Source organism: Monodelphis domestica, chromosome X, assembly GCF_027887165.1.
Source record: "Monodelphis domestica isolate mMonDom1 chromosome X, mMonDom1.pri, whole genome shotgun sequence".
NCBI lineage: Eukaryota > Metazoa > Chordata > Mammalia > Didelphimorphia > Didelphidae > Monodelphis > Monodelphis domestica.
In genome coordinates, this window is record NC_077235.1 from 4,633,640 (window position 1) to 4,653,137 (window position 19,498).

The 19,498-nt window shown below is 45.3% G+C and overlaps 1 protein-coding gene across 1 annotated transcript; it reads left to right on the forward strand.

Annotated features, from left to right (window-relative positions):
• Window positions 1-3,964: 3,964 nt before the first annotated feature.
• On the forward strand, window positions 3,965-19,032 carry LOC100617195 (zinc finger protein 883-like). Its single transcript, XM_007507568.2, has 5 exons — window positions 3,965-4,031; window positions 11,832-11,948; window positions 12,044-12,119; window positions 14,736-14,936; window positions 15,597-19,032. Exons 2-5 carry the CDS (start codon window positions 11,853-11,855, stop codon window positions 17,036-17,038), a joined length of 1,815 nt encoding a protein of 604 aa, XP_007507630.1. The 5' UTR covers window positions 3,965-4,031; window positions 11,832-11,852; the 3' UTR covers window positions 17,039-19,032.
• The last annotated feature ends 466 nt before the right edge of the window (window positions 19,033-19,498 follow it).

Below are 19,498 nucleotides of genomic sequence, written 5' to 3' on the forward strand. Positions count from 1 at the left end.
GGGTCGAGGAAGCAGAAGGGGCGGGTTCCCGAAGGCGGAAGGGGCGGGGCCCCGACCGGCGATTCCCGGCCCCGCAACCTCTGGGGTTTAAGCGCTCCGCTCCCTCCGGAATGAATCCCCTCTCCCTCCCCCATCTCCGGGACCCCAAACACACTGTAAGCCGAACCCCGGGGTCCCCTAGCCCCCTTCCCGCGGAGAGGACCACCGAGATGTGCCGGCATTTCCTGAGGTGAGAGGCACTTGTGGTGCTGCCACTCTAGGAAGCCTCGGAGGTCTGGCGTCTCTGTGCTCCGCTGGAAGCTTCTCATTGGCCTGGAGGGCGTGATGAACTCCAGATTTTTGCAAGATGCGATGCACAGATGGGAAAATGGGAATTTGTTTTGTTACCAGGGCTGACCCCCCCCCCCCCCCCCCCCGTGAAAGTGAGCAAATCATCCACAATGAAAGAAATAGAAAAATGAATGAATAAAAGAGGGGCGGTAAGCAGAGGCGACCGAGAAGCTAGAAAGGGAAGTGCAGACTTTGTCCACCCAACTATGGAAGCCTAGAGCTTGGGATCTCGGCAGCTTGCGGTCCACAGTTAGAGAGCATTTTACACTTGAATAGCGCTCAGGGCATGTGCCTTCTGGCGCGCATCCCCTCAGGGCCAGGCGGGTCCCCTAGTGGTCCACTAACCACTCTGCATCCTTGAGAGCAGAGAAAGGATGCACTGTGATCAGTTCCCAAAGGTTACATGACTTAGCTAATAAGAGTCACTCTGAACAGGTACTGCCTGAAGTAGGCACGGGGAGGTGCAAATAAACCCCCATAATTCATTTGGGATTAAGTGGCGGCCACACTCCAGCCAGACCTTTATTTCGCCCAGGCCAGAAGAGACAGTTTTAATTCTCTAAAGAAAACTCTTTTCCAAAGCCCTTTACAAAGTGTGTATTGGTCCTAGGGCAGAAAAGTGGTAAAGGCTTGGCAATGGGGGTGAAGGGACAGAGGCCAAATTTGAATCTAGGACCTCCTACTCAACCCACTGAGCCACCTAGCTGCCCCCACAAACCTCTAATGCCATTAAACAAAAGGGGGAACCAGGTCACTGGGGGAAATCTTTGTAACAGGTTTCTGGGATAAAAGTATAATTTCCAAGATATGTGAGAAACTGAGTCAGATATGTAAGACTGAGAAGCAATCAATAGGTGAGTGATCCAAAAGTATGATCAGGGAAGTTTCAAATGAAGAAATTCAAACTGTCTCTACTCCCATTCCAAAGAGTCTAAACCAGCAGTAGTAAGAGAAATGCAAAGCTCAAAAGAGTTGAGCTCAATGGAAAATGACAACTGATCATGCCTGGCCCACAGTAGGCACTTAATGTATACTGATTTAGTGAAACAGGGATACTAGTGCATGGCTGGTGGAGGTGAGCCATTCTGGAAAGTCATTTGGAATTCTGCCCAGAACGGCACCAAGCTGCTTAGTCCTTGGTCCAGTAATACCACCTCCAGGCCTCAGCCCTAAAGAAATCAAAGAAGAGAAGGGTACGGATTCTTGTGTACTGAAGTATTTGTAGCTTCTCTTTTTGTGGTGGCAAAAAAAGGAGAAGCTACAAAGGTGTGCTCTCACTGGGGAACAATGGAAGACCATGGTGTCCTAAGAAATGATGAAACCCATTCAGAAACTGCTAAGTGACAGTGGATAGAATGCTCTACTCAGTCTCAAACCGGCAAGCCACTTAACCTCATTTTGCCTTGGGGGTCCAGTGAGGCAGTAGGTGGAAAGAGCTCAGCCAGCCTTTAAGTACAATATCGAGTCCAGCTTTTCTTCGGTTGTCACTAGCTAGTGGTATTCAGAGGAACCTGGAGGAACCCACGCAGAGGGAAGTGAGAAGAGCTAAGAAAACAATTTATGCAGTAATGACTTCATAGAGAACAACAGCTTTGAAAGATCTTAGAAGTCTGGTCGATGGACAGAGTTTTGATCCCCCAAAAGCCCCAAAAGAATGAGAATAAAAGGTTTGCTGTCTCCTGACCGAGGGGCTGAATTTAGCATGCACCTGGGCCTACTGTGGGGACTCATTCTGCCAGATTATGTAGATCTAGATCGAGATGTTTGTCAGTTTGCTCTACAAGGGGTAGAGGAGTAAAAACGGCTTTAAAACAGCCTAATTTGATGGTAATGAATCAAAAGCGAAGGGAACGTTCTCCTACTGGGGAACAGCTAAACAAATGGCGCTGTGCTAATGTAATGTGATCCGATTGTTCCCCTAGAAATGTGGAGATGGACAGTTTAAGAGGAAACTGGCAAGGCCTCTGGGAGCCAGCACAGTACAGAGTGCTCAGAACCAGAACAGTGTATCCAGTAACAGTTTCAAAAGCCTTTCGACCTGATCAGGGCAATGATAAACAGTTGCAGGGGACTGAAGATGAAACATGCCAGCCCCCTCCTGCCACAGGGACGATCGACTTCAGATGCTGAGGAGTCAGCCATTTTCAGTTTGGGCCCTCTTAGCGGTGTGTTGAGGGCTTTGTTAGCAGGGAGGGGCTTCCCCTTGGATTTGTTTAATGGGGCAGGGTGGAGGGACAGCGAGGGACAGATTAGAAGAAGGGAAAACTTCAAAAGAACTCACACAAAACATCAAATCCACTTCATATTTCGAGGCTTAACTCTAGCTCCTATATCTGGGCAATGAGTTGTTTGCAGTTTTTCTTTGTTTGTTTAAACCCCTTACCTAACTCCATTAGAATTGATTGATTCCAAGTCAGAAGAGCAGTAAGGGCCAGGCAATTGGGGTGAAGTGATTTGCCCAAGGTCACATAGCTAGGAAGTGTCTAAGACTGCATTTGAACCCAGGACCTCCTGTTTTTAGGCCTGGTTTTCTATCCACTGAGTCACCTTGATGCCCTGTTTGTGCAATGAGTTTTAAGGGAGAGAGAAGAATTTTTTAGCAGGGGAAGAGAAGGGAAGGGAATATGAAGTGGGGCACACTTCTTACAGTAATGTACAGACGCCCCCAGAGGGGAGTCGCCTGGAACAAAGGGTTGGTGCAGTTTTTATAGAAATGCAGAGGGGCAGTTCTGAGCAAAGCATACAGATGTGTCCCTATAGGGATTCTACAGACGCAGCAAACAATCAGTCACAGCAGTAGACTGCTTATACCTTTTGGCAGTTTCTCAGGATTCCAGTGTGTGTCAGTGGAGGCATATGTCCAGCCATAAATTTAACCCTGGGGTGGGCTCTGTCTGAGCCAGGGACCCTGCAGCTTCCAGAGGGACTGTGGGGTTTTGTTTACTCGAGGAAGCATTTATATAGAACCTACTATGTGCCAAAGAGGATCTCATTTGACCCTTCCAACAACTCTGAGAGATGAGTGCTATAATATTTTGAGCCTTATTCTACAAGTGACGAAACTAAGACTTGCCCAGGCCAGTAAGTGAGGCTGGATTGGACATCTGGACAGCTTGTGTTCTATTCACTTCACTGCAAAGAGGCACTGGGCTAGAAAACTAGGATGCTTGGCTCCTAACACTTCTTTTGGCTGTGGGCAACGCACATATCTTCCCCACCCACACATGCCTTAGTTTCCCTGCTTTTCAAATAAAACATTGATTATTTCTAAACCAGCCTTGGGCTCTAAGAGACTCTGAAAAGGCTAAGAGACCTTAGACCTGTCCCTTGACCTCCATGGCTTCTGTCGCATATGGTGTTGAGACTAGACAATCTTTATAATCACAATTCTCCTTTAAGAGTGTTCTGTGAACTAGGGGGGGTGACCTACATCTGGGTTCTTCCTCACTCTGGACTTTGATTTCCCCTGGAGACCTTGGCTGGCGGGGCTGAATCTGCACTGAATCTGCCTGAGACCACTGGAGGGCGAGATTGAGCCGGGAGGGGGACGGGGGAGGGGGGGGGCAGAGAGCGAGACGCCACGCGAGGGCCTCCCAGACGTCCTAGAACGGCACCGGAAATGGCCCGGCGAGAAGAGGTGGGGCTCCGGGCCGAGAAGGACGGACTTCCGGCGGTGCCATTTTGTGCTACCCGGTGCTCGGGTAAGTATGCTAGGGGGTTGGGGGTGGGCGGCGGGCTCTGGGACTCTCCTTTCTCCCCGCCCCCCTGCGTCGGTCCGTGCCGGGCAGGGCCAGCTGGCCCCTCCCCAAGCCAGTCCCCTCTCCTGCGACCCTCCCCAACAAGTGTAAGGATTAGGGCAGAGTGGAGGGGCCCTGGCATCCGAGGAAGGCCTTCTCGGCTCGAAGATCCCGTTTTCTTGGGGCAGACCTAGGGCAAGTGATTGTCCCTCCCGGGGCTCTCGTCCCTCGTCCGTAAGGGCCTGGATCTGAAGGCTTGCGCATTGGGAACCGGGCGGGGGGGACCGGGTGCAGTCTGGCCTGCCTCTGTGAGGGGAGAAGGGAGTCCCGCAATGGTTCGGGCCTCCGCACAGTTTGCACGCGGCCGGGGCGATAAGAGCCTGCTGGTTCGGAATCCTTCCCCAGCTCCTTTGGAATATTTAAGGCTTGAGTTTGATGCTCAGGAAGATGTGGGGAAGACCTGTGAGTCTTGCGGGAAGGCGGGGACATTGGCGGGCTAGAGAGGATGGCTGCTGGCTTAGTGCTTTTCCTGGGCACGGCCACAGCAGGGTTTTGCTGTGACTTCTATGTTGTTCCTGACTGTTGGTAGTTCAGAATGGAGTTTCAGCCCTGGGGCTTCCCCTTGTGTCAATGGAGAGTGATGATGTCAGGAGCTACCTCACGGGATTGTCGTGAGGATGAAATGAAGTAATGTGTGTAAAGCACTCCGCATCCCTTTCAGCAGTCTGGAGCTGGCCTTACTGTTAGCAGCCCTTTCTCCAGTATCTCCACACCACACACAGGATCTCCTCTGGTCTAGCCACCTCTACAGCCCCTGGAGGATGTCCCAGAGCCATAGAACCACAAAAAAGAGCCATCTAGTTCGAGCTGAGAGGGACCCCCCTCCCTCCCCCAGTCTAGCCTTAGGGCCCCTCAGAATCAGATTTTTAAAGGGATCCAATAAAATCCAGTAGTGTACAAAGGAAAACAATTACACTGAATCACAGTTATCAAAACGGCCCCCACCAAAAGTTCACAAAACCCAAGCAAAGAACCAATCTCTGGAAAGGGATCATCTAGTTTCCCAAGATAGCCTGTGCTGGGGAATGCTGATTGTTGTTAAAAGGGTTTCCCTTCTGTCCAGTAGAAATCTGTTTTCCTGTAACTATCACTCTTTCTTAATTGTTAGACCAGTTTGTCATCTGCACAACAGTATTGCAATCCAGTTATAATGCTTTCTCTCCTCTTTTGCGGAATGCCTCTCAGGCTTCTGAACTGGCATTTAGCCACATAAGTATGAGGTGATGGGTGATGACTGACTTAAACTATATAAGGTCTAGGCAATTCTTGCTTTATATACATATTTGTATTATGTAAATTTGACTTTAGAAGTATGGGGAAAATCCACATTCCTAAAAAAACACCCATTTAACTTTACCATACAGTACTGTGTTCTCCCTTTCCCTCCTTCCTTTTCCTCTCTTTTTCTCCTTTCCCTCTTTCTTCCTGTTCCTCAGCTAGATGCCTCACCCCTGCAAAAAAGCCTCCCCAAGTGAAAGTAGAAATTGACTCCCAGCCCTTTGCTCCCTCTACCCACCCAACCATGTGATCAGCCCCTTTTATCTGTTTTCCTTAGGTCCCTAAGGAACCTCCTGTCCTCTCCTTAATCTGTATGTCCAGTCCCTACTTGTGTTTGGATCAGGTGTTCCTCCTCCTCCTCTTGCTTCTTTGTCCTGGCCCCCATGGATCCTTGAACTATATACCAGCTCCCTCCCTCCATTGACCCCCCACAATACACCATTTCCAGCATTCTGTTTCTATAATTCATTTTGTCTCTAGGGTTTTCTGCTGCTGGTGGTAACAGGGTTGAGAAGGTTCATTTAAAGTCATTACATATAGGTTAGAAAGCTGTGACCCCCTTCCGGCCTCCCTTCTCCATGTCCATGGTATAATAATTAAAATGGTTTGAGGTCATAAACTGTAGTGATTAAAATAGTGGAAGACTTAAATTGTAGTAGATATAAGAGTGGATCAGTAAATTGTGTCCGCAGAAAATGTTTTCATTACAGTGTTTTGTTTTTAAATCAATGTATAAGGGGGTCGACAGGGAAAAATTCCCAATTATTCAATATACCCAAGTCAGCTGGGTTTTATAGAGATTTTAATTAATACAATGAGGAATTAAAGAAAGTGAGAGAGAATAAGAAAGGAATAAGTATGAAGGGCCTTAGCCGAAAGGTCTAGACCTGAGTCTTAAGAGAGAGATCAGTCAGTCTTTAATCATTCACCACAAGATCTGTCCAAGCAAGAATATAGACACCAGTTCAGTCAGCCATCCTTCTCCAGAGAGAGATTCTTCTGACTGTCCTCAAGAGACTGTCCCAAGAGCCTGTTTCCAGAGCTCTCTCCCAACAGCCTCCTTAGAGACTGTTCTCTAGAGACTTTTCTTTTTAGGAGATGGGTTTAAGTACTTTTCATTGTTCAGAAAAGAGTTTACAACTTTATCTTCCCCTAGGGCAGACTTAAGTAGGTGAAGTAGAGTTCTCACATTCCTGATCTAAGTAGAGTTCACTGCCCAAATGGGGAATGGTCTTAATCAAATCTTATGAAGTAGGGTCTGGGAATTTTTAAGGTTCACAATGGGCAAATTTGAATTATGTAAAAATAGCTTTAGGCAGAGGTCTGCTCAAGAGGCCACTTATGAGAAGTGAGAACTATCTTTAAGAGTGTGTGAAAATGGGTAAGTAAAAGCAGAGTCAGAAAGTACCCATTTGGGAGCTAGAAGACCTCATGTATAGCCCTAGTTCTTTCCTTGACTTAACATGTGACTTTGCAAGTCTTCTTTCTGGATCTTTTTTCCAGGTATACAACATGTATTTATTTCTATTTAAAATTTTAATTTTCAGGTAAACATTCATTTTTCTTGTCCCTCTTTCACGTTTCCCCATTTCACCCTGATTAGAAGTACAGCAGCCACCCATTGGACCTACATTACTCAATTTTTCATCTTTCTCATTTTGCAGACCCTCTGCTCCTATAGGCTCACCATATTGTTACCAGACTTGATCTCAACACCTGATCAGTCTAGCCCTTTGAAGCTAAGAACTCCCAAGCTCCGCTTTCCCAGTAGTCAGGGCCACAGGCATGCTTACTTTCCCCATTTTCTCCCATTTAAAAGAAAATATAATCAAAACTCTTGTATATGCAAAACAAATTCCTACATTGTCCGTGTCCAAAAATGTCTCATTTTTCAATTTTAAGTCAATCATCTCTGTTAGGAAGTGGGTAGCATAGATCATAGTTCCTCTGGAATCGGGATTAGTCATGACATCGATCATGGGGGGAGGACTTTCAACTTGTTTTGCTTGATCCCAGTGGGCTGAAGTTGAAGATGGGCAAATCTTGACTTGGTGTAAAGGAAAATGACCTAATTTGAACTGTTTCAAAGCACAGTGAGCTGCCTTAAATGGCAGCAGATAAATTTACCCAACATTGAAGGCTGGCTGCCCACTTGGCTTGAGTACAAGTTGGACTATATACCTCCTGAGAGTAGATCCCAGCTCTTTGATTGGACATAGCTCATTATGGAGCCACATTGGGTTTTCTACTTGCTCCCCTTCAGTCATGTTGCCTTGGCTCTTCTCAGAGATTTCTTTTTTGCTTCAGTTGCTTGAGTGGGTTGGGGAGGAGGCTTTTGTCATTGTTAACTTAGGAAGGATTTCACCACATTTAGCTCCACTACTCAAAGATCCTGACAAGTAATAATAATACTACATAACATTTCTATAATAGTGCCTGCTATGGCAGGCACTGTGCTAAGTGCTTTGCAATTATTACCTCATTTGATCTTCACAACAGCCTTGGAAGGCAGGTGTTGTTATTATTCCCATTTTACAGCTTAGGAAACTGAGCAAACATGTCAGATGACTTCACATAGCTAGTAAGTGCCTGAGGACAGATTTGATCTGGGGTCTTCTGACTCCAGGCACTATGCCCGTCTTAGCATTTTAAAATCCAATGATAGGCACATTTGCCAACTTCAATTAGCCATCTTCCGTGATTTTAGGAGAATCTTGTGTATAATTTGTGTTTTTCACATCACCTTTGTTTCCAGATCTAACCTCTTGCCTCCTTAGCAATGTTTGGCAATATGTTTAATATTCCACAATCACTGTTTTCCTGGTTTTGCCTACTTTACTTTGCATCAGTTCATATATGGCTTCCCAAGCAACCCCAGATTCTTCACATTCGTTGTTCACAATAATATTCCATTCCCTGCACCAGTCATTAAGATCTTATTATGTGATTTGTGGCCAGGAGGGCTGCCCCACGGGAGGTATGACACTCAGTTCTCATACACCTATATCAGATTGAATAATGATCAAGAAATCCAATGAGAAACTACAAGAAGTTTTTTGCTTGGGGTTTTTGTGTGTTTTCCCTGACTTTATTTTAGATTGAGAGAAGCCCTAGAGCTATTCTGAGAGAGGGAGCAGCAGGTGGGAAATAGGAGAGGGGGCCCTATCAGCAAAGCCTTTTGATGGCCCAGGCCAACAAATCTGCAGCCCACAGAGCTAGATAGGCATAGCCTGTGAGACTCAATTCTTGGAGGCAGAAAAAGCTAATAAAGACCCAGGAGGGCCTGAAAGCCTTTGGATGGTGAGCAAGCTCCTGGGAGGGGACCTTGGAAGCCACAAGAAGTAGTAGAGACCAGAGCATTGGGTCATTGAGAACAGAGCAGGGGTCAGAACAGGAAAACCAAGGTAGCCAGCTCTGTTGTGAGATGCTATAGAGGATTCTTTGAACCTTAAAGATCCAGGGTGGGGTGCCTAGCCCCAGAGCAAGACCCAGCAGAGCTACCACTCCCCTCAAAAGAGACAAAGACTGGCCCTGGCATAAAGCCTTCTCTCAGGAGCTAAAGATGGAGAGGTAAGTGATTAATAGAAAAAACTGAGCAGTATTTAAAAATCCTGTAAATTTAGAGATTCCCTGTAAGGAGAGAACTCCACAACAACTATAAGCAAACACTGAAGGAAAAAAATGGCCTTTCCACAAAGAATATATGAACATCGAGGGCAGCTAGTGACTCAGTGGCAAGAGGTCTTGGGTTCAAATTTGACCTCAGACACTTCCTAGCTATGTGACCCTGGGCAAGTCACTTAACTCCCATTGCCTAAACTTTATTTTTCTTTTGCCTTGGAACCAATACTTAGTATCAATTTTAAGATGAACAGTTGGGGTTTAAAAAAATGACTAAAAGAAAAAGCAAGAGATAAAAAAAAATACTTGGAAGGAGAATAAAAAGTATTAGAGAAAATGGCAAACCTTGCTCAGGTAAGAGACCCTGAAAAGGGCCTGGTTACTCCAGTCATACATCCTGGCACTTGGAGGCAGACCAATGGGTCAAACAGACTTCTTTTAGTAAAGGGAAGGGGTTTCCTGGGGTCTCATGGGTTCCCCACTGAAGTGTAAAAACTGGCTATAGTGCCCTGGTCTGCCTGGACATTTCCTGCCCCCGCTGGTGGTGTGGCAATGTAGAGTAACTCCCCCAAAGCAGAGTGAACAGAACCCAATAGCCACATTGTAAAGACAACAGTTTGAAAGGCACAGAACTCTGATTAATGAAGTGCCCAACCACTGTTCTAGAGGCCCCACGACATGCGTGCTCCTGACCTCACAGAGAGGCTCAGGTGGCATGATGAGAAATAGAGGGGGGGGTTTGACACAGCCCATTAGGCCATTTGATTTGCTCAGCTATGCATGCTCCTCACAAAGGTTTCTGTTTTTCTTATTTTCCTGTGTGGGGGAGGGAAAGGTAATATATCGTCAATTGGGAAACATGATGATTTAAAAAAGCGATGAAAGATGATTTCAGAGAATTCTGGGTAGTATGAACCAACGCAGAGTGTAAGGTAAGCAGAAAGACAGTTTTTGTAAGGACGACATCCTTATTACCATCCTTTGTTTCCATCTTCATTTAGCTTTTCTGAGCCTCAGTTACTACTTCTGTAAATTGGAGATTATATACAATGAAATGCTTAGGAAATGGTGAGAAAGTGCCTTCTCCTTCCTTTCCTCCCTTCCTTCCCTCCCTCCCTCTCTTCTTTCTTCTTGTTATGGGGCAGCTACATGACTCAATAGGTAGAGAGCCAGGTCTAGAGATGGGAGGTCCTGGATTCAAATTTGGCTTCAGACACTTCCTGGCTGTGTGCCCTGGACAAGTCACTTAACTAGAGATAGAATCCTAGCTCTTTTGCCTTGGAACGAATACTTAGCATTGATTCTAAGATGGAAAGTAAGGGTTTTTTTAAGTAGAAGGAAGAGAGCTTATTGTGTCCTAGGTAAAAACAGTTCCCACACTCAGTCAGCTCACGTTCTAATGGAAGAGATAACATGCAAATAACTAGAAACACACATGGTGGACAAAGAGGAGATAGAGGGTCATTTTGAAATGATTGGGAAAAGCCCCTGAGAGAAGCTGGGTTTTGAGGGGGTTTTTTGTGGTGGTTGCTATTTTTTTTTATTCCAAACTGGAACACCAAAAACATATTTAATAGAGCAGAAACCCAAAAGAGGACTCTGTGTGAAACCATGGCTTTCCCTTCACACGAATTGATTTTGAAGAAAGTGCTTTCTAGATCTATGATTTAACACACCATATTTGGGAGGGGTGGTCCATGCTGACATTCTTCCCTGGGGAGTTTGGCCTAACTATCCAAGCAGGAAATATGGGGCAGATGGAGAATGCTTCTTCCCTAGACCAACAACCCCTCCCATACATGTATGCAAGGGCTGCTTGCCACCAAGCCTTCGGTTTTAAACTCTTAAACTAATATTAGGCTGTTCTAATATTAATAATATCTAATATAAAAACTGCTCTAAAACTGGGCAAGCAGGCCCCACACTTCTTGGGCAGAGGCTGGATAAACAGCCAACTGGGCCCAGAATTGAATAGGAGGAGGAGTCTGGAAGTTCTGCAGTGCTTTTAATGGCCCCAAGTCTCTCCCTGAAAACAAATGCCTACCTTTTTAACCCTAATATTTTTTCAGTTGTGCTCTGTAGCCCGAGTCCTGGAATACCAGTCTAAAGAATTCAAGTTGTCATTTATTGGAAGTGCAATGGAGAGGTGTGTGGTGGGCATGAGTATAGACTAATCCCTGACCAGCAAAGAAATTCTCAGGAGAAACAGCCTAAAAGATGACATCAGCGAGCTGTACAATGACAAAAGGAGGTAGGCTGGTTGAACAGTGAGTGAAGAATACTTGCTAGCTTGTGTGTGTTGTTAACAGATCTATAGGAGTTCCCCCAGCATGTTTGGTGAACTTGAGTCTTAAAGAATGAGAATAATCTCATTAGGCAGAGATGAGGAGGGAGTATGTTCTGGGCACGGTAGGATTGCAGGGCCAAATCCATTGAAGAGCCATGATGAGAACTAGGGACAGTCCTTTGGATTATCAGGATTGTAGAGTACGTGATGGATTGATAAGTAGTAGTGTGAAATAAGGCTAGAGATGGGGTTTGTCCCAAATTGTGGAAGACCTCAAATGCCATGCTCAAAGCTTGTATTTTATCCTCAAGGAGATAGGGCACCTTTGCCCATTAGGCTTCATTTGGTAGCTACATGAAAGAGATCAAAGAGGAGAGTGGAGGGAAGGAGACCCATTCACCTACTTGAGTTGTCCAGGCACAAGGTTGATAAGTGGCAGAATGAGGGCTAGGCTGCAGTTCTGTGAACTTTCTCTTGTCTCAGTGCAAATGACTGGCTTGTTTTCTTCTCCACTGAAGGGGCTTTGGTTTCCTGACCTGATGTGGTCTCCACTCTGGTTTGAGGGGAAATGCCTTATGTCCAGTGCCTGCAGAGACCTGAGGATGGAGAGTTCTAGCAATGGAGGCCCTGCCCAGGTGAAGGAGGGAGGGATGCCAGGACTCTTTGGTCAAGTCAGGCCTGTGCTCATTCATGATTCCTTTTCCTTTCCTCCTCCCTATGTACTTCCCAGGTTTTCAGCTTATGTCCAGATGGTGAGTGCAGAACACTGGATGATGGCAGCCACATCCCCAGCAGCCAAGTCCCAGGTGAGCTCTCCTTCCCTGACTCTCTTCTGAGGCTCACCTCTTTTGCCTGGCTGTCACTTCATCTTTCTTCATTAGCTCTCAGAGGGGTCATGGGAAGTCACATCACTTTTGAGGGCCTTCATTTCTCTGTCTGTAAAATGAAGATAGTTAGTTTTGAACTCTCCACACTATTGGGCTATTGTATAATGCTTAGCTGAGCCAATGCACGGGGCTTGCTTTGTAAATAATCTCCCAGTGCCAGGTATGTGAGTGATTAATAAGAATATTGATGACAGTGGGATTTAACTGTTGTAAGGGAGAAGATGTTGGCCCTTAAAAAAGACTAGATATTTCTGAATGGGTGCTGTATGTTTACCCTTGGGTTCATCAAAGCAATAAGCCAAGACTTGGTTACCTTTTTGTTCCTGTCTGGAAGACAAAGCCCAGTTACTGTGTCTGTGGTAGCTAGCTAGGTAGTGCCTGTGAAGGGACACTTCAATGACCACTAGACTTGAACTCAGATTTGGCTTGTGGTCCTGGCTCTGCATTTACTGCCCTGTGCCCTTTCCTTCCCTCTTGGATTTCTTATTTGCCTCTGAGCACTGTTCATATCATCAACACTAAATGAAACCTGATATCGTAGCATCTAGTCCAGTCTTCCATTTTACTGATGAGGAGAAACTAAGGCTCAGATAATTTAGATGATTTCGAAGGTTATCCAGCTATTAGGTAGCAGAATTGATCTTTGAACCTAGTTTTCTGGCCTCTTGGCCACAGTAGAATACTTAATCTGTCCCATGCCATGATGAAGTCCAAAGGAGATAATTTATACATGAAGTACTTAGAAATCTAAAGGCATTATATACTCATGTGACCAATTATAGGGAGGAATCACATCAAACATTTATTTTGGGGAAAGAGATGAAGTCTTTTTGGGCAGGGAAGGCAGATATTTATGAAGAGTACTGTATATTTTGCTCTGTGCTAAGGTGATAGAGCTCAGCTCTCTAACATACTACTTTATATGATCTTTCTTTAACCTCTCAGTTTCCCCCTCTTTAAAATGATGAGGTTGCACTACATAACTAACCCCTGAGGATCCTTACAGTTGTTAATCTTGGATCCTATGCATCATTCCATTATGTTCTTTTTTTTTCCCCAACATATTTAATTTAATTTTTTTGATCAATTACATAATAAATTTCCTCAAGTTTTCTGAAGTCATATGATTCAAATTGTCTCCTCTCCTTCCCTTCCCCGTCCTGGAGCTGGCCAACAATTCAGTCTGGGTTATACACGCATTATCACATAAAACTTATTTCCATATTGTTCATTTTTGAAAGTGATTAATCTTATAAAACCCAAACCCCACAATATATACCCAAATAAACAAGTGAAAAATTGTATGCTTTCATCCGCATTCCTGCTGCAGCAGTTCTTTCTCTAAAGGTAGATAGCATTCTTTGACCTAAGTCCTTCAGAATTGTCCTGGATCATTGTATTGCTGAGAGTGGCTAAATCCTAATTGATCATCCCACAATATTGCTGTTACTGTGTATGATGATCTCTTGGTTCTGCTTGTTTCACTCAGCATCAGTTCATGAAGGTCTTTCCAGCTCTTTCTGAAATCCTGTTCATCATTCCTCACAACACAATAGTGTTCCATCACCATCATATACCACAATTTGTTCAGTCATTCCCCAATCGAAGGACATTCCTTCAATTTCCAATTCTTTATTGACACAGAAAGCACAGCTCTCAATATTTTTGTACAAACAGGTCCTTTCACATTTTAAAAAATCTCTTTGGGAGCCAGGCCTAGAGACGGGAGGTCCTAGGTTCAAATCTGGCCTCAGACACTTCCCAGCTGTGTGACCCTGGGCAAGTCACTTGACCCCCATTGCCTAGCCCTTACCACTCTTCTGCCTTGGAGCCAATACATAGTATTGACTCCAAGACGGAAGGTAAGGGTTTTAAATTTTAAAAAAAATCTCTTTGGGATACAGACCTAGTAGTGGTATGATTACATCAAAGGGCAGGCATTGTTTTATAGCCCTTTGTGCATAATTCCAAATTGCCCTCCAGAATAGTTGGATCAATTCACAATTCTACCAACAATGCCATTTCTACCAAACAATGCCAATTCTACCAAAAATGTTCCAATTTTGCCACATCCCCTCCAACATTTATCGCTTTCCTTTACAATCATATTGGCCAATCTGATAGGTATGAGGTGGTACCTCAGAGTTGTTTTAATTTGCATTTCTATAATTTAGATTTAGAACATTTCTTCAGATGATTATTGATAGCTTTGATTTCTTCATCTGAAAACGTCTTATTCATATCCTTTGAATTGGGGAATGGCTTGTATTCTTGTAAATTAGACTTATTTCTTTATATATTTGAGAAATGAGACCTTTATATGACATTTCTCACTCTGGAAGTTTTCAGTAGGTGAATCCACCCAGCATACCTCTTCAAAGTATGTTCTTAACAGAGAGTGCTCCTTACTCTCCTGGAACCTGGCTGCTGACTCAGTACCTATATACCAAAGCCCATAGGGGAAGACACTTTGTTCCCTTCAGTGACCTTCCTAATGTAATTTCTTTTTTTCCTATTTTGTCCTCCACATGCCAGCACACCCAGGAACTAGCACTGAGTTCTGGGAGAACTCTGTGTTTTTAACCCAAACCATCATCCCCCAGCTTCCTCTCTCATTAGAAGGGTTTCCAGTCTCAAAACCTGATCTAACTTCTCAGATGGATAGAGGTGAAAGGCTGTGCATCCAGAACCTTCAGGGAATGGAGGACAGAGAGGCCCTGAAAAGTGCTTATCCAGGTGAGTTGTGGGAATCTGAGGGAACTTAGGTGAGCAGGGCCCCCTTGTTGTTAGCAAAGTAGCAGTAGATGGGAAAGTTTCCCCCTTTTCCCCAAATTTGCCTGTTTCGGGGTGTCTTGGTGCCTGACAAAGAAGAGAACACATTCTCTTTCCCTCCTCCCTTGTGATTGTATTTTCCCTCAAACCATTGCTTATGCCCCAGTTTCCCCTTCCATAGTCATTCATTCTTTCAACTTTATAGTCTTGAGGACTGTAAAGTTGGAAGGGACCCTATAGATAGTTGAATACACCTTTATCATTCTACCCAGGGGTGAGCAAGGCCCTGAGGACTTGACAGAATCACTGGGTAGAAAAGAACCTCCAAGACAATCTAGATCATTCATGCCAAGTTTTCTTATTCATTCCTGTCTTCTCTCCTTTAGTCACATCCTTTCTTCTAAAAGGCTCTTCCTCATTCTCTTTGTTCACCATGGTCTCTGTATCAGCCCCTTCTGTCATTTACTTGCTGTGTCTTCCTCTGGTTTCAAAGAGCCCCAGGATGCCATGAAAGGCAGGTCCACCTAGTTGTCATTTTTATTTGGACGATTCTGTTTCCTCTTAGAGAGGAACAGATTTCTTCCCCCCAGCAAGGGTGGCCATGTTTTTTCTTTCTCGTTTCAGACTATGGGATTGAGATGGAAAACAAGGAGGTTATTCCAAAGCAGGAAGTGTCTGAAGAAGATGAATTCAAGGGCATACTGTGGACAGGATTGCAAAGTACGGTTCCTGAGGAGCCTGAACTTGAAGAAGCCCGTGACTCAAAGGACAGTTTGGAGGAGCACAAGGGAAGTTTAGCATTGATGAGACTGAGACATTCTCCCCCTTCCCAAGACAGTGGTTTCAACCGCATGTCTCTCTCCCAAGGGAGTGTCCCTAAAGAAGAGGGAGGATGTGAATATACTAAGTGTGAGAAAAACTATGATCCCACCTCAGACCCTGTTCCAAGTGGTATAGAAACTGTAGAAGAGAGATCCCAGAGATGTGATGTGTACGACAAAGGCTTTGGACAGGGTTCAGAGCCCCTGACACATCAGAATGTCAATCATGGGGAAAAACCCTATGAATGTAGCGAATGTGACAAGGCCTTTAGCCGGAGGTCCTATTTTATCGAACATCAAAGGATCCATAGTGGTGAGAAACCGTATGATTGTAGTGAGTGTGGCAAGGCATTCAGGTGGTATTCCGATGTTGTTTCCCATCAGAGGATTCACCGTGGGGAGAAACCTTACCAATGTAATGATTGTGGCAAAGCCTTCCGGAAGAGCTCAGACCTTATCCAGCATCAGAGGGTTCATAGTGGGGAGAAGCCCTATGACTGTAGTCATTGTGGCAAAGTCTTTGGTCGAAGCTCCAGCCTTATTCGGCATCAAAGAATTCATAGTGGAGAGAAGCCCTATGAATGTAATGCATGTGGGAAGGCTTTCAGAGATATTTCTACTTTTATTAACCATCAGAAAATTCATAGCGGAGAGAAACCCTATGAATGTGACGAATGTGGGAAAGCCTTCAGTCGGAGCTCAAGCCTTATTGAACATCAGAGGATTCATAGTGGGGAGAAGCCCTATGAATGCAATGAATGTGGGAAGGCCTTCCGGTGGTGCTCAGACCTAGTTCCACATCTCAGAATTCATAGTGGGGAGAAACCGTTTGAATGTAATGAATGCAAGAAATCCTTTAGGAAGAGCTCAGATCTGATTTTGCATCAGAGGATTCATAGTGGAGAGAAGCCCTATGAATGCAATCAGTGTGGGAAGGCCTTCAGGAAGAGGTCTGATCTCATTCAGCATCATAGAATTCACAGTGGAGAGAAACCTTTTAAGTGTAATGAATGTGAGAAAGCTTTTAGGACCCGGTCGGATCTTGTTCAGCATCTGAGAATTCATAGTGATGAGAAACCTTATGAATGTAATGAATGTGGGAAAGCTTTCAGGCAGAATTCAGACCTGATTCAGCACCAGAGAATTCATAGTGGAGAAAAGCCCTATGAGTGCAACAAATGTGAGAAAGTCTTCTGTCGAAACTCGAGCCTCATTCGACATCAGAGAACTCACAACAGAGATTAACGTGCAGGGCGTTACCCATCCCCTGTCCATGCTAGGGACTTTGGGGAAAATTGCAAACTCCTTCAGGACGGGCTGCAGTCAATAGAACTTCCTTCTGGTAGCAAATGATAACAGCTGCTTGAAAGACTGATTGATCAATATTAGAGTGAGGGAGCAGGACTAGTGAAAATGAATATTCACTACGACTCATCCCTGGCTTAATGAGCTTTCAGAATGGCCTCTCAGGTCAGGGACTGAAATGGAAGAGGCTGTGGGCCCCCCACCCCTCCCTACACACACACACACACACACGGGGAAGATCCTGTCCTCATCTCTTGGGCTGTCTGCTACATCCAAAGGAGGAGGGCTTCTTTCAGGGCATGACCTGTCCCTTAATCCTCAGCACCTTTTCTCCATAATGACATGTTTGCAATTTGACATCTTTACGATATTGTCCTTAGCCATTCATTTAGAGGACATGAATCTGCTTTATTAGAGTGGAAGGAGCACTGCTCTGCTGGCCTTCTGTAGGCAGAGTCCAACCCTAGATACACAACTAATTTTTATTGGTTCCCCCAGCTCTTGAGGGAAATTAACATTCTTTGGGACAGCCTCTGCCTCAACACATCAACACACATACTTTCTGTCTAATGCCACTGTCCTCCCAGCTAGAACTCCTTTCTAGGCATGTAGCCCAGCTGAATTCTTCACTTTACTCTCTTGGCTCCTGACTCAAGAACCTACTTTTGCATCAGCCATCCAGAAGATGGTGGTGATGGGGACACATAATCTGGGTTCAGTTGGATTAGGGAATTCTCACTGGGGAGGCGGAAGTGGAGCAGCTAGGGCTAAGGATGGGGTAGAGAGGATGGCTAGAGTGCAGTAGTGGGCATGGTCCCCGAGCTCCCTCACTTCTCTAGGAAGCTCCTTCTATTAAGGCCTACCTGGTGCCTCCTCCATGAAGCCTTCCTTCCCTTAGTGACCCTTGTTTCTGATTCCTGCTAGCACTTTGACCTTTGCACTTGTTTCACTCCCCCTTATATGATTTTTGTGGTATTTGTGTGTCCTTATTCTATTGTGAATTCCTTGAGAGTAGAGTCTATGTCATATATCTTTGGAGACCTGGTGCCAAGCACAGGACCTTGCACATAGTAGGTGCTTAATTAGTGTTGGTTGATTTATTAATAAAGGTGAAACTACTGATAGGTGTGGGATAGAATCACAGGATTTAAAACTTGGAAGGGACCTTAGAGATCACCCAATCTTTTTATTTTATATTAGTCAAAATCAAGTTCAGGATCTCCAAGTTCCAGATTCCAGCCTGAGTAATGCCCAGTAAGAAAAGGAACACCTGGGCCTGGAGTTGAGAAAAACCTGCTTCTTGCCATCTACTAGTTTGGCTGTAGACAAGTCATTTAATCTCTGAGCCTTGATTTACTTATCTGCAACATGGGCATAATACCTATAGTACTCACTGTTTTTTTTTTTTAAGGATCAAATTAGATCGTGTATTTAAAGCACTTTGAAGAGGGTTGCCATCATTTTGACTGAGGTGGCCTGGGAGCCCCTGTATGGTATCTGACTCGACCTGAAGCCTCAGGCAAGTCACCCTTCCCTGGCAGTTTTGCCCTCTATAAAATGAAGGATTTGGAGTTGATGATCTCAAAGTTTGCTTTGAGCTCAAAAAGACTAGTTGAATCAGTAGAGGAAATTCCTTCGGGCCATGTGGGGCCTGGTCTGTCCAGGTAGCTAAGAGAAAGCCACAGGAGGAGGGAAGGGCAAGTAGAACCAGCTGGATCTGGAAAAGGATGGCAGGAAGAGCCTTCAAAGGAGACTTGAGATCCCTGTGGTCAGTGTGGCCTGAACCACTAGCTTTTGTGAAAGTTTCTCTTTGCCTCTCTGAGCCTCTGTTTCCCTATCTGGGATAACACTTTTACTCCCCACCTCACAGGGTTGTTGTGAGGAAAGATGTTTTGTAAATGGTGACATTGCATATAAACGTGCGCTGTTACTAACGCCAGGGTTGTCTTCTCTTTACTGCATCTTGCTTTCCCTCCTGCCCACCTGGGTGACCTTGGGCAAGGCCCAGCCTCCCTATAAGAGGAGTAAGCTGGACCACTCATGGGGTCAGAGGATCCCTCTCCAAGGTACTCTGCCCAGGAAGACAGGCCTAGTAGCAGGGCAGTGCGCAAGCGCAGAAGGCCAGTGGGGGCGGGGTGCAGTGGGCGGAGCTAGTTCTTTAGCCCAACCCCCAGGAGAACCAGCGACTGCAGAGGCCTAGAACATCCCACTTCCGGCAGCTAGGAACGAGCTTTACTTGGGCTTCTGGGATGTGCCGGAACAGAACAACCTTGGAGGTGCCTGTCCCGGAAAGAGAATTGCATTTGTAGTTGATCTGCCCCTGGAGAAATACCAGCTGGCTACGAGGAGGAGGAGGAGGAGGAGGAGGAAGAGGAAGCAGCATTTGAGCCTGATTTGAAA

Bases quoted from the DNA above. Each gene is read 5' to 3' on its own strand.
- LOC100617195 (XM_007507568.2), top strand. From the start codon at position 11,853: ATGTGGTCTCCACTCTGGTTTGAGGGGAAATGCCTTATGTCCAGTGCC. The intron at 11,949-12,043 runs GTGAAGGAGGGA...TGTACTTCCCAG, and splicing joins GCAATGGAGGCCCTGCCCAG to GTTTTCAGCTTATGTCCAGA. The intron at 12,120-14,735 runs GTGAGCTCTCCT...TCCACATGCCAG, and splicing joins CCCCAGCAGCCAAGTCCCAG to CACACCCAGGAACTAGCACT.